This window comes from Ursus americanus, chromosome 7 (assembly GCF_024610735.1).
Source record: "Ursus americanus isolate L20-20 chromosome 7, mUrsAme1.1.p, whole genome shotgun sequence".
NCBI lineage: Eukaryota > Metazoa > Chordata > Mammalia > Carnivora > Ursidae > Ursus > Ursus americanus.
The window spans coordinates 10,850,001-10,864,403 of NC_142133.1; the positions used below are offsets into that span (position 1 = coordinate 10,850,001).

General features: G+C 35.4%; 1 protein-coding gene across 9 annotated transcripts in view; it reads left to right on the top strand.

The window, feature by feature from the left end:
• TSGA10 (testis specific 10) overlaps window positions 1–14,403 on the top strand; it is a 188,743-nt gene that overhangs the window by 108,666 nt on the left and 65,674 nt on the right. For all 9 annotated transcript variants that reach the window (XR_015725131.1, XR_015725129.1, XR_015725132.1 and 6 more), the window contains one exon: window positions 3,478–3,687. Coding sequence is in view for 1 of the 9 variants with exons in the window: in XM_045771868.2 (XP_045627824.1) it covers window positions 3,478–3,687 (210 nt within the window). In the remaining 8 variants the exon portion in view is untranslated. The remainder of the gene's footprint in view (window positions 1–3,477; window positions 3,688–14,403) is intronic.

The following is a 14,403-nucleotide window of genomic DNA, read 5'->3' on the forward strand; positions in this document are numbered from 1 at the left end:
CCCACTTTCTACCCCTGCTACTTATTGGTTTAGAAGTTACACATTTTTCAACCTATTCTTTTAGTAATTAAATTTGTAATATTGCATATTTTAAAAAGTCTATTGTTCGTATTTCCAACCCTCCTGCTAAATAATATGTGGTCCTAAGAATATTTGAATATTGAGCACAACATCCTGCTTACTAATGAATGTGTTTTCTTATTCTCTCCCTCCCTCCTCTCTTTACACAACCCCAATCTGTTATAATATAGTTGTGTACTCTTTTAATTCCACATTGGTTGTTTATAGCCTTAAAACAAATCACTACTCTTGTTCTTATTCTTTCAGTCAATGCTTATTTTTATCCACTTATATGTTTACAAAATTTTTCAACATTGCTTCTTGCATTCTATTTCTTACTTCTAAGTTCAGTTTCTTTCTTGAAACTACTTCCTTTGATTTGTGAGTTGTTTTTCTCAGTCTTTGCCTGAAAATGGATTTCTTTTACCCTTGTTCTTGAGTATTAGTTTAGCTCAGTATAGAATTCTAGGTTGAGGGTTATTCTCCTTTGATAACTTTAAAAATAATTTGTTGAGAAGTCTGTTCTCATTCTAATCGGTTTTCTTTATAAGTCTGTTTGCCATTTTTTCCTTTTAAGATATTCTTTTTCTCTTTGTAGTTTGACTATATATGTCTAGGTATGGTTTTGGGGTTTATTGAAGGGAGGGGTTTTGACTTTGCAGTTTTTAAGTCGGAGTATTCATACTTTTTAGTAGGTCTGGAAAATTTTCAGATGTTATTTATTTGAATATTACCTCCTTTAAATTCACTCTACTGTCTCCCTCAACTTTTATAATATGCTTATTGGATCTCCTAGTCCAAATGTTTATTAATATTTTTTATCATAGTTTCCACATGTTTATCTCTCTGTGCTGTGACCTGTCTTCTAGTTCATTCTTCCCTCTTCAGCTGTACTAGCCTGTTTTTTGGTGCATTCATTATGTTTTTAATTTTCTTGACTTCTTTTCTTTCCAGAAGTTCTGTTGGTTCTTCTTCAAATTTTCCTGTTTTTTCCTAAGTCTCATTCTTTTCAATTTTTTCTTTAATGTCTTTAATACTTTTAAGCATATTTTTCATGTCTTCTAAGATATTTTTTAAAATAACTTGAAATTCTAGAATTCTGTTTCTGCTATGTGTTATGTTGCTCTGATTCTCACTTATGGTGGATTAAGTCACCCTGAGTTTGTAAGCTCCTTTAAAGCAGGGCTTTCCTGCAGAATCTTTTATGGCCAGGGATATGGGTTTGCTTCTACAAAGGGACTCTGTGTTATTATTGGCATGGGACAAACTTTATGTAAAGTTTAGAATTGGGAGTGGGTAGTGTGCAGTCAGACTCCAAAACTGAATAAAGTTAGACCTAAGGTTTCTTACAGAAGACATTTTTTTCCTACTTAGAGAGTAGAAGAAGATAAACTTTCAGTTGGTCTCTGTGAGGTTGAGTGGATTTTTCCTCTGGAGCTTCTTTTCAAGTGTTCCAGATATGTAGAGGTCCCAGTTCCACCTATTCTAATTCTCAATTCTTTGATGTTTAAACACAAGCCTTTCACTGTCACTCCTGTCCTACACCCCCAACTTTTAGCTTCAGGCCTTCTCAATTGCTTCCTGCTCTGGCTTTGTTTTATCTTTGTCTTTGGCATATGAGAATTTATTTTTCTTTCTTGCAAGCTCAGCTATGAATTGTAAAAAAAAAAAAAAAAAAAATCTATTTTACCCAAAAGGTTTTCCTTTTAACTTAATCAACTTTCTTACTAGAACCTGAAATATGCAGTATTATGTTTCCAAAGCACAAAACTGATCATATTACCTCCCTCTTTTTTCAGTGGATAAAGACCTAAATTTTAACCCAGCTTATCATGCTCCACCTTGTGAGTTTTTTAATACCTTTTCAAATGCATATCCTATCACTCTTCTTTGTGGTCTCTGAGCTCTAGCTATACTAGTCTTCTCTTTGTTGTTGGAGCATGTCATTTTCCTTCCCTCAACACACTCGCTTTGGGGCCTTTGAATTTAGCATTCCTTCAGTTTGAAAACCCACCTTCCCCAGCCCACACTGTATATCTATCTACACACCATTCAGATCTCAGCTCCTGTGTCATTTACTCAGGGAAACCTTTCCTGCCTTCTCTGACCCTCTTAGTCTAGAACACTTTACTTTGTTATACACTTTTTTTCTATAGAAGTATTTGCTTAATATGTATTTATATAGTCGTTTGTGTGAATATTTGACTGATGCATGGCTCCTGCATGGTCTGAAAGTGTCATGAGAACAGAGACTATTTTGCTTATCACTGGATATATACCTAGGCACATTGACTGGAACATAGAATATACTAAAAATATGGAATGGGTGGATGGATGGATGGGTGAATGGATGGATAGAAGGTTGTTTGAAGAGTGAGTGAGAAATAGAGTGAGTGAGGAAGGGAGGGAGGGAGAATTGTGGCCAAATAACTTATTCTAGGAGCAATATTTTTGTGTTTTGTACTTGTAAAAGCAGAAAAATTTCTTTGTCTCTCAGTTCTGTCACCCTCACATAATAGCAAAAACTTCTCTGTAGGTGGCAGTGCACTTACACGAAATATTTCTCTGAAACAAAAGAAAAGGAGGTGATATTATCTTGAACTTTTAAAAGCATTTATATAACTTGAATCTCATTGTGCAGTTTTTAAAACATGCTCTTATGTCCCATAATGTGGATTTATCGTTAATTTATACTTGCCTAGAATCTTTTTCCCTCAGAGTTATTAGTAAGTGCTAGAGAGCTATCAGTCCTCATTTTATGATATTATGATCTAGGTCAACATGCCATTTAAGAATTGGAAAATAGGTATTGTGAGTGAAACAGTGGTGAGTAATGTTTTGTCTTTAACAACAGTAATATTTATCTTATAGAATAATTGAAACTGTTCAAAAATAGAACTACAGACCAAACATGTATGTATCTCAAATAGCTTTGGGTCTGAGACTTTTAAGGGGGGAAGTTGTTTTCTAAACACATTAAAAACAATGACCAGTTGACCAACTTACTCATGGATTTTTTTTTTAAGATTTTATTTATTTATTCGACAGAGATAGAGACAGCCAGCGAGAGAGGGAACACAAGCAGAGGCAGTGGGAGAGGAAGAAGCAGGCTCATAGCGGAGGAGCCTGAGGTGGGGCTCGATCCCATAACGCCGGGATCACGCCCTGAGCCGAAGGCAGACGCTTAACCGCTGTGCCACCCAGGCGCCCCTTACTCATGGATTTTATGTATAGACATTTGAAAGCCGAATTTGTCTTTCCCAGGGTGTTTCGTACATAGTATTACCACCTATATTGTATAAAGTTCCTTATAATCTAAATGTACCATCAAAAGATTTTCCCCACTTTGTTTTCCATGTTTTAGTTTTTTCAAATTAAAAAATATGTATATATATAATAATAATTTTGTCCTTGCAGCACTTAAATGCAGAAAGGTCTTACAAGTCCCAGATTTCTACCTTACACAAGTCTGTTGTAAAGATGGAAGAGGAACTTCAGAAGGTTCAGTTTGAAAAAGTATCTGCCCTTGCAGATTTATCTTCCACAAGAGAACTTTGTATTAAACTTGACTCAAGCAAAGAACTTCTTAATCGACAGCTGGTTGCCAAAGATCAAGAAATAGAAATGGTATGTAATACATTTTTAAATGGTTTTTTAATATTATTGTTACTATGAAATACTACAATTTTAGAAAATCAAATGTTTTTTATAAAATATTACATCAAGCCTTGTCTATCAACTTTATCTTTTATTTCTAAAGTCCAATAGATAAATTGATGACAACTGTATTCCAACAATTCAAGAAAGTAACAGAAACTTTCACTTTGAGTATGTAATTTACATTTACTTTTAGCCAGAAGAATTATAAAACACATTAACATAGTAGTCAGCAAAGAACTATAAAGTTGGGGTTTATTCAGCTAAATTATAACCTTAATGATATTCTTTTAAGCTGAATTTATTTAACTGGTTGGGTTCTTTTAAGCTGTAATTCATTTGACTGTTATCTACTGACATTGTGCTTGCCACCATGAACATAAGGTTCAAAACATGGTTGGACCTAGAGGATATTATGCTAAGTAAAATACATCAGACAAAGACAAATACCATATTATTTCACTTATATGTAGAATCTGTAGTGCAAAACAAATGAATAATCCGACCCATAAATACAGAGAACAAAATGATGGTTGACTGAAGGGAAGGGTGAGGGGGTATGAGCAAAATGGGTGAAGGAGAGTGAGAGATATGGGCTTCCAGTTATGGAATGAATAAGTCATGGTGATAAAAGGTATAACATTGGGAATATAGTTAATAGTATTGTAATAGGATTGCATGATGACAGATGGTAGCTACACTTGCAGTGGTCATAGCCTAACATATAGAGTTGTTGAACCACTGTGTTATACACTTGAAGCTAGTGTAACATTATGTGTCATCTATACCAAAAAAAATTAGAAGAAAAGGAAGGAAGGAAGGAAGGAAGGAAGGAAGGAAGGAAGGAAGGAAGGAAGAAAGGAAGGAAGAAAAAGAAAGAAAGAAAGAAAGAAAGAAAGAAAGAAAGAAAGAAAGAAAGAAAGAAAGAAAGAAAGAAAAGAAAGAAAGAGAAAGAAAAAAAGAAAGAAAGAAAAAAGTGGGGAGAGAGGGAGGAAGAGAAGAGACAAGTATTGAGATACAAATTATTTGATATGAATGTTATACTAATAAAAAATATTCAGGGTTTGAGAGAAGGAATTCCTAATTGGCCTATGGGTGTTAGGAAGGAGTTCACAAGGATGTACTACTGAGCTCAAAAGGGTGGAGGCATCCTATTTAGAGAGAACAACAACATAGACAATGGTATGGAGTTACAAATGAATTCTTGAGTGAATAGTAAGTGATTTGCAATGGCCATTGTAGCGTGCACAGGTGAAAATGGCTAGAGATGTATCTGGAGAGAACATTGGAGCCTGGATCCTAAAGGGATATGTATACAAGTTGCACACTGTAATTGAATTTACCCAAAGAATACAAAAATACTATTTCAAAGGGATACATGTGCCCCCATGTTTGTTGCAGTATTATTTACAGTAGCCAAATTATGGAAACAGCCCAAGTGTCAATCAACGGATGAATGGATAAAGATGTGGAATATATATACAATGGGATATTACTCAACCATAAAAAAAGAATGAAATCTTGCCATTTGCAATGACATGGATGGAGCTAGAGAGTATCATACTAAGTGAAATAAGTCAGAGAAAGATGAATACAGTATGATTTCACTCATATGTGGAATTTAAGAAACAAAACAAATGAGCAAACGGACAAAAAAGAAAGGCAAACTAAGAAACAGACTCTTAACTATAGAGAACAAACTGATGGTTACCAGAAGGGAGGTGGGTGCGGGGATGGGTTAAATAGGTAATGGGGATTAAGGAGTGCATTTATTGTGATGAGAACCGGGTGGTGTATGGAAGTGTTGGAATTAGTTGAAACTAATATTAGACACTGTATGTTAACCAACTGGAATTTATTTTTTATAATAATTTTTATTATGTTATGTTAGTCACCATACAGTACATCCTTAACAACTAACTGGAATTTAAAAACTTTTTATAAAGTCAACAAATTTTGGTCACCCTTACATTTCCAATTTTTTAATTTTGTTAGTCTACTGTTAGGAGGATATGATGAATTTAAGAATCATGTGTCTGTTGGTTTCTGTAAGAATCCACTGTTAACATTTTATTAATGAAGTGGTATATGCAAGAAGTTTCTGACTCTTCCTTTAAATTATTTTTCTTATTTCAGCGACAACTTTTTAATGATGGAAGTAACTCATGAACAGATTTTCACTGTAAAAATTCAAAAAACAAGTTCTTAATTTTTCTTTAAAAATATTTTTTACTTGCTGTTTTCAAATTGGAAAAGTAATACATGTCACTGCAAATGAAAAAATATTAAAATGAAATGCCAGAAATATTATCCCAAAGCTTATTAAAGTAATAATATACCATGACCAAGTAGGGTATGTATCAGTACCAGTACCAGTAATTTTCTTTATGCCTTAAAATCATTACCCTTATAAATACAATATATAAAGTTGAAAGTGATTTATATTAATTTTTAAACATTTTAAGGCTGTTTACTTCAACTTTTATAGTTTCTTTACTATTCTTATAGTATTTTTTATTTTTTTATTATGTTAAAATACACATAACATAACCTTTTCTATCTTAACCATCTTTAAGTGTACAGTTCATTGGTATTAAATACATTCAAATTGTTGTGCAGCCATCACCACCATAGCTCTTTTCATCATGTATATCTGAAAGTCTATACCTATTAAACAGTAACTCATTTTTCCCTTTCCCCAGCCCCTGGCAACCATCATTATACCTTCTCTCTTTACGATTTTTACTACTCTAAGTACCTCATGTAAGAGGATTCGTATAGTATTTGTCTTTTTGTGACTGCTTTGTTCACTTAGCATAATGTCCTCAGGGTTCATCAGCATTGTAGCGTATTACAGAATTTCTGTCTTTTTTAAGGCCAAATAATATTCCATTGCCTGACTATATTACATTTTGCTTATCTAGTCATCATTTGATAGATGCTTGGGTTGCTTCCATGTTTTAGTAATTGTGAATAATGATGCTATGAACATGGGTGTACAAATATCTCTCAAAGACCTTTCTTTCAATTCTTTTGAATTTATACCCAGAAGCTGGATTTCTGGAAGATATGGCAGTTCTGTTTTTAATTTTTTGAGGGAATTTTGTACTATTTTCTACAATGACTGTACCATTTTACATTCCCAACAACAGCACACACAGGTTCCAGTTTCTCTACATCCTTGCCAACACTTATTATGATTTAGCTTTGTTTTTTTCTGTTCTTGATAATAGCTATCCTAGTGGTTGTGAAGTGGTCAGGCTAAGTCTAACTGTATTTTTAAATACTCCTGACATATTTTTTTTGCCTTAAAATTTATTTATGTATATATGTTTATCCCCATAATAAGCTATAATTTCAAGCACAAGGACCATCTTATTTACCTTTGTATTTCTTCAGCTATACTGTGCATATAGGGGAAACTCAAATAATTTTATCTAAATTAAATTTTGGTTTTGAGATAATTATAGATTCACATGCCATTGTAAGAAATAATACAAAGTATCATTTACCTGGTCTCCCCCAATAAACCTCTTGCAAAATTATTGTATAATATCACGACCAGGATGTTGACATTGAATCAGGCTAGGTATGGAACATTTCCGTCACAGGGTACATCATGTTGCCCTTTTGTAGCCCTGTCTACTTCCCTCCTATCCCTACACCCTCCTTAACTCATAGCAACCACTAATCTAGGCTCCATTTCTTTAATTTTATCACTTCAAGAATGTTACATAAATGTGGAATCATATGGTATGTAACTTTTTGGGCTTGGATTTTTTTCACTCAGCATAATTCTCTGGAGAGTCATCTAGGTTGTTGCATGTATTAGTTCATTCCTTTTCATTGTTAAGTAGTATTCCATGCTTTGGGTGTAACACAGTTTGTCTAACCATTCATGCATTGAACACCTGGGTTATTTCCAGTTTTTAGATCACACAAATAAAACTATTGTAAACATTGTCTACATGTTTTTGTGTGAAACTTGTCTTCATTTCTCTATAAATGCCCAGGAATGCAGCTTTTGGATTATATGGTAGTTGCATAATTCATTTTTTAAGAAAGTGCCAGACTGTTTTCCCCAGTCTATACCATTTTGCATTCCCACCAACAATGTGTGAGGGATCAATTTTCAACATCTTTGTCCACATTCGGTGGTGTCACTATTTTTTATTTTAACCATTCTGATATATGTGTAGTGCTATATCATCATCTAGTTGCATTTCCCTAAATTAATGAAGCAGAACATATTTTTATATGATTATTTGCCAACTATATATCTTCTTTGGTGAAACATCTCTTTGTATCTTTTGCCCACGTTTTCATTGAATTATTTACTTTTTTAATGTTGAGTATTAACCATTCTTTATGTATCATAGTTACTGGTCCTTTATCAGGTATGTGGTTTGTAGGTTTTTTTCTCCCAGTATGTAGCTTGTGTTTTCATCTTATCAGGGTCTTTCTCAGAGCAAAAGTTTAAGTTTGGATGATGTGCAGTTTATCAATTCCTTTTATGGATTGTGCTTCTGGTTTTAAGTCTAAAATTCTTTGCATAGCTCTCAATCCCAAAGGTTTTTCCTAGGTTTTATTCTAAAATTTTATAGTTTTATGTTTCACGTTTAATGCCATGATCCATTTTGAGTCAGTTGCTACATAAGATGTGAGGTTTACATCAAGCTTCCTTTTTTGGCCTATGGGTGTCCAATTATTTCAGTACCATTTGTTGAAAAAGTGCTCCCTCCTCCATTAAATTGATTCTTTACGTTTGTGAAAAATCATTTGGACATACATGACTGGGAGATTTATTTATGTTCGGTTTTCTATTTTTTACATTTGTCTATGTATCTGTCTCTTCTCTAATACCACACAGTTTTTATTACCATAGCTATATAATAAGTCTGTAACTCAGGTAGACTGATTTTATCCACTTTACTCTGCTTTTTCAAAATTGTCCTAACTATTCTGGTCTCCTTGCCTTTCCATATAAATTTTAGAATAGTGTATCTATTTTCATAAAAAATCTTGCTGGGATTTTGATAGGAATCACATTAAACCTGGGAAGAATTGACATCCTTACTATATTGAGGCTTCCAGTCCATGAATGTGGTATGTTTTATTCAGATCTTCTTTGATTTCTTTCATCAGCTTTGTGTAGTTTTCAGCATGTAAGTTCTGTACCTGTTTTGTCAGATTTACAACTACAAAATACAAAATATTTCTTCTTCTTTTTTAACTACTGTAAATGGTATTGTAGTTTTAATTTTGCCATAAATATGTTCATTGCAAGTATATACAAGTATTGATTTTTGAATGTTTATCTTATATTCTGTGACCTTGCTGAGTTCACTTACTAGTTCTAGGAGTTTTTCTGCAGATTCTTTGAAATTTTCTATGTAGACAAACATGTTATCTGAAGATAAGGATTTTATTTCTTTATGTTCAATCTTTATGCTGTTTCTTGCCTTATTACACTGGTTAGTACTTCAGTGCTATGTTGAATAAGAGTGGTGAAAGTTCTCGGTTTATTCCAGTCTTGGGGAAAAGCAGTCAGCCTTTCACATTAAGCACACTATTATCTGTAGAATTTTGTAGGTGCTTTTTATCAAGTTGGGGAAGTTTCTCTCTTCCTATATTTCCGAGAGTTTTTATCATGAATGAGTATTGAATTTTTGTCAAATGCTTTTTCTGCATCAATTAATATACTCGTGTGTTTTTCTTTTCTTTAGCCTGTTATTATGATAGATTAAAGTGATTGGATTTTGAACACTGAGCCAGCCTTGTATTCCTGGAATCATTCAGATAATTTTATTTTTTTATTTTTTATTTTTTTAATGATTTTTTATTATATTATGTTAGTCACCATACAGTACATCCCCGGTTTCCGATGTAAGGCTCGATGATTCATTAGTTGCATATAACACCCAGTGCACCATGCGATACGTGCCCTACTTACTACCCATCACCGGTCTATCCCATTCCCCCACACCCCTCCCCTCTGAGGCCCTCAGTTTGTTTCTCATAGTCCATAGTCTCTCATGCTTCATTCCCGCTTCTGATTACCCCCCCTTTCTTTATCCCTTTCTTCCCCTACTGATCATTCTAGTTCTTATGTTCCATAGATGAGAGAAATCATATGATAGTTGTCTTTCTCTGCTTGACTTATTTCACTTAGCATTATCTCCTCCAGTGCCGTCCATTTTGCAGCAAATGTTGAGAATTCGTTCTTGCCGATAGCTGAGTAATATTCCATTGTATATATGGACCACAACTTCTTAATCCAGTCATCTGTTGAAGGGCATCTCGGCTCCTTCCGCGATTTAGCTATTGTGGACAATGCTGCTATGAACATTGGGGTGCATATGGCCCTTCTCTTTACTCCGTTTGTATCTTTGGGGTAAACACCCAGTTGTGCAATGGCTGGATCATAGGGTAGCTCAATTTTTAACTTTTTAAGGGACCTCCACACTGCTTTCCAGAGTGGCTGTACCAACTTGCATTCCCACCAACAATGTAGGAGGGATCCCCTTTCTCCACATCCTCTCCAGCAATTGTTGTCTCTTGCCTTGTCTATTTTTGCCATTCTAACTGGCGTAAGGTGGTATCTCAGTGTGGTTTTGATTTGAATTTCCCTGATGGTTAATGATTTTGAACATTTTTTCATGTGTCTGTTAGCCATTTGTATGTCTTCATTGGAAAAGTGTCTGTTCATATCTTCTGCCCATTTTTTGATTTGTTTATTTGTTTCTCGTGTATTGAGTTTGAGAAGTTCTTTGTAGATCTTGGATACCAGTCCTTTATCTGTAGTGTCATTTGCAAATATATTCTCCCATTCCGTGGGCTGCTTCTTAGTTTTTTTGACTGTTTCCTTGGCTGTGCAGAAGCTTTTTATCTTGATGAAGTCCCATAAGTTCATTTTATCTTTTGTTTCTCTTGCCTTTGGGGATGTGTCATGAAAAAGGTTGCTTTGGCCGATGTCGTATAGGTTGCTACCTATGTTCTCCTCTAGAATTTTGATGGATTCCTGTCTCACATCGAGGTCTTTCATCCATTTGGAGTTTATTTTTGTGTATGGTGTGAGAGAGTGGTCAAGTTTCATTCTTTTTCATGTAGCTGTCCAATTTTCCCAGCACCATTTATTGAAGAGACTGTCTTTTTCCCACCGGATGTTTTTTCCTGCTTTATCAAATATTAGTTGCCCAAAGAGCCGAGGGTCCATTTCTGGGTTCTCTATTCTGTTCCATTGGTCGATGTGTCTGTTTTTGTGCCAGTACCATGCTGTCTTTGTGATCACAGCTTTGTAGTACAGCTCGAAATCCGGCATTGTGATGCCCCCAGCTTTGTTTTTCCTTTTCAACAGTTCCTTGGCGATTTGGGGCCTTTTCTGTTTCCATACAAATTTAAGGATTATTTGTTCCAGTTCTTTGAAAAATGTCCTCGGTATTTTGATCGGGATAGCATTGAAAGTGTAGATTGCTCTGGGTAGCATGGACATTTTAACTATGTTAATTCTTCCGATCCATGAGCATGGAATATTTTTCCATCTTTTTATGTCTTCCTCAATGTCTTTCAAAAGTGATTTATAGTTTCTAGGATATAGGTCCTTTACGTCTCTGGTTAAGTTAATTCCAAGGTAATGTATCATTTTTGGTGCTATTGTAAATGGGATGGATTCCCTAATTTCTCTTTCTTCGGTCTCATTATTCGTGTATAGAAATGCAACTGATTTCTGAGCATTGATTTTGTATCCCACCACATTACTGAATTCCTCTATAACTTCTAATAGTTTGGGAGTGGATTCTTTTGGGTTTTCCATATAGAGTATCATGTCATCTGCAAAGAGAGACATTTTGACTTCTTCTTTGCTGATTTGGATACCTTTTATTCCTTTTTGTTGTCTGATTGCTGTTGCAAGGACTTCTAGTATTATGTTGAATAATAGTGGCGAGAGTGGGCATCCTTGTCGAGTTCCTGATCTTAAGGGAAAGGCTTCCAGCTTTTTCCCATTGAGAATAATATTTGCAGTAGGCTTTTCATAGATGGCTTTTATGAGATTGAGAAATGTACCCTCTATTCCTACACTCTGAAGGGTTTTAATTAGGAAAGGATGCTGTATTTTGTCAAATGCTTTTCCGGCATCAATTGAGAGGATCATATGGTTCCTGAGTCTTTTCTTGTTGATGTGATGTATCACGCGGATTGATTTGCAAATATTGAACCATGCTTGCATCCCAGGGATGAATCCCACTTGATCATGATGGATAATCCTTTTAATGTACTCTTGGATTCTATTAGCAAGTATCTTGTTGAGGATTTTGGCGTCCATATTCATTAGGGAAATCAGTCTGTAATTCTCCTTTTTGAGGGGGGTCTTTGCCTGGTTTGGGGATCAAAGTAATATTGGCCTCATAGAATGAGTTTGGTAGCTTTCCTTCTGTTTCTATTTTTTGAAATAGCTTTAGGAGAATAGGTATTATTTCTTCTTTGAATGTTTGGTAGAATTCCCCAGGAAAACCGTCCAGGCCTGGAGTTTTGTTATTGGAAGGTTGTTTATCACTGACTCAATTTCTTCATAATTATTGGTCTGTTTAAGAAGTCAATTTCTTCCTGTTTCAGTCTTGGTAGTTTATAGGTTTCGAGGAAGGATTCCATCTCTTCCAGATTGCTTAGTTTATTGGCATATAGCTGTTGATAAAAATTTCTAGTAGTCCTTCCAATTTCAATGGTGTTGGTCGTGACCTCTCCTTTTTCATTCATAATTTTAATAATTTGGGTCCTTTCTCTTTTGTTTTGGATGTCTTGCCAGTGGTCTGTCATTTTATTGATTCTCTCAAAGAACCAGCTTCTAGTCCTGTTGATCTGCTCTACTGTACTTCTGGTTTCTGATTGATTGATTTCTGCTCTAATTTTGGTCAACTGCTTCCTCGTGCGTGGATTAGGCCTGTCCCTCTGTTGCTGTTCCAGCTTCTTGAGGTGAGAATATAAAAACTGCATTTTAGATTTTTCTATTCTTTTGAGTGAGGCTTGGATGGCTATGTATTTCCCCCTTAGGACTGCCTTTGCAGTATCCCATAGGTTTTGGACTGTTTTATTTTCATTCTCATTGGTCTCCATAAATTGTTTAATTTGATTTTTGATTTCCTGGTTTATCGAGTCATTCCTGAGCAGGATGGTTCTTAGTCTGCAAGTGTTTGAGTTTCTTCCAAATTTTTCCTAGTGGTTGAGTTCGAATTTCAGAGCGTTTGTGGTCTGAGAATATGCAGGGGATAATTTCAGTCTTTTGGTATCAGTTGAGACCTGTTTTGTGACCCAGAACATGGTCTATTCTTGAGAATGTTCCATGGGCATTAGAATAGAATGAGTATTCTTTGGTTCTGGGGTGTAGTGTTCTATATATATCTATGAGGTCCAACTCATCAAGTATGGCATTCAAAGCCTTTGATTCTTTGCTTAGTTTTTGCTGGGGTGTTCTGTCTATTTCTGATAGTGGAGTGTTGAGGTCCCCTACTATTAATGTATTTTTATCTATATGTCTCTTTATTCTGGTTAAGAGTTGGCTTGTGTATCTTGCTGCTCCCCTGTTGGGGGCATATATATTTATAATTGTCATATCCACTTGTTGAATACTTCCTTTAAGAATAATATAGTGCCCTTCTGCGTCTCTAACTATAGTCTGTAGTTTAAGATCCAATCTATCTGATATGAGAATTGCTACCCCAGCTTTCTTTTGAGGTCCATTTGTGTGAAAGATGGTACTCCATCCCCTTACTCTCAGTCTGAATGCATCTTTGGGTTCGAAATGAGTCTCTTGTAGACAGCAAATGGATGGGTCATTTCTTTTTATCCAATCTGCAACCCTGTGGCGTTTATGGGAGCGTTCAAACCATTTACATTGGCACTAAGAACTGAGAGATAGAATTTTAATGATGCCATGTTGCCAGTAAAGTCTTTGTTTGTATTGGCTGTGACTTTCTTTTCTGTGTCACTCTTGGGGCCTTTTTACCTTTATAGAACCCCCCTTAATATCTCCTGTAGGGCTGGTTTCAGGGTTACGAAATTGGTTAATGACTGGCGATTCTGAAATGTCTTTATTTCTCCATCAATTCTGAATGACAGCCTTGCTGGATAAAGGATCCTTGGCTGCATGTTTTTCTCTGAAAGAGCTTTAAAAATGTCCCCCCAACCCTTTCTCTCATTCCAGGTCTGTGTAGACAGGTCTGACGTAATTCTGATGCCTTTGCCTTGGTACGTGAGGAATTTCTTTGCCCTGGCCGCTTTCAATACTGTATCCTTGGATCTAATATTTGCGAAATGCACTATGACGTGACGTGGCGTAGGTTTGTCATGGTTGAGCTTGGGAGGGGTCCTCTCTGCCTCTTGGACACGAATGTTTGTTTCCCTTGCTAGATTAGGGAAGTTTTCAGCTACAATTTGTTCAAATATCTCTTCTAGACCTCTGTTTTTCTCCACCCCCTCGGGGATGCCGATGATTCTGACATTGGATCGTTTCATTGAGTCAGTAATCTCCCGTAACCTACATTCATGGGTGTGGATTTTTTTAAGACCAGCTTCTATTTTCGTTTTTTTCCTCTATTAACCCATCCTCCAATTCACTAATCCGTTCCTCTGTTTCGGTGACCCTGGCCGTCAGAGCCTCTAGTTTTATCTGCATTTGGCTCATAGAATTTT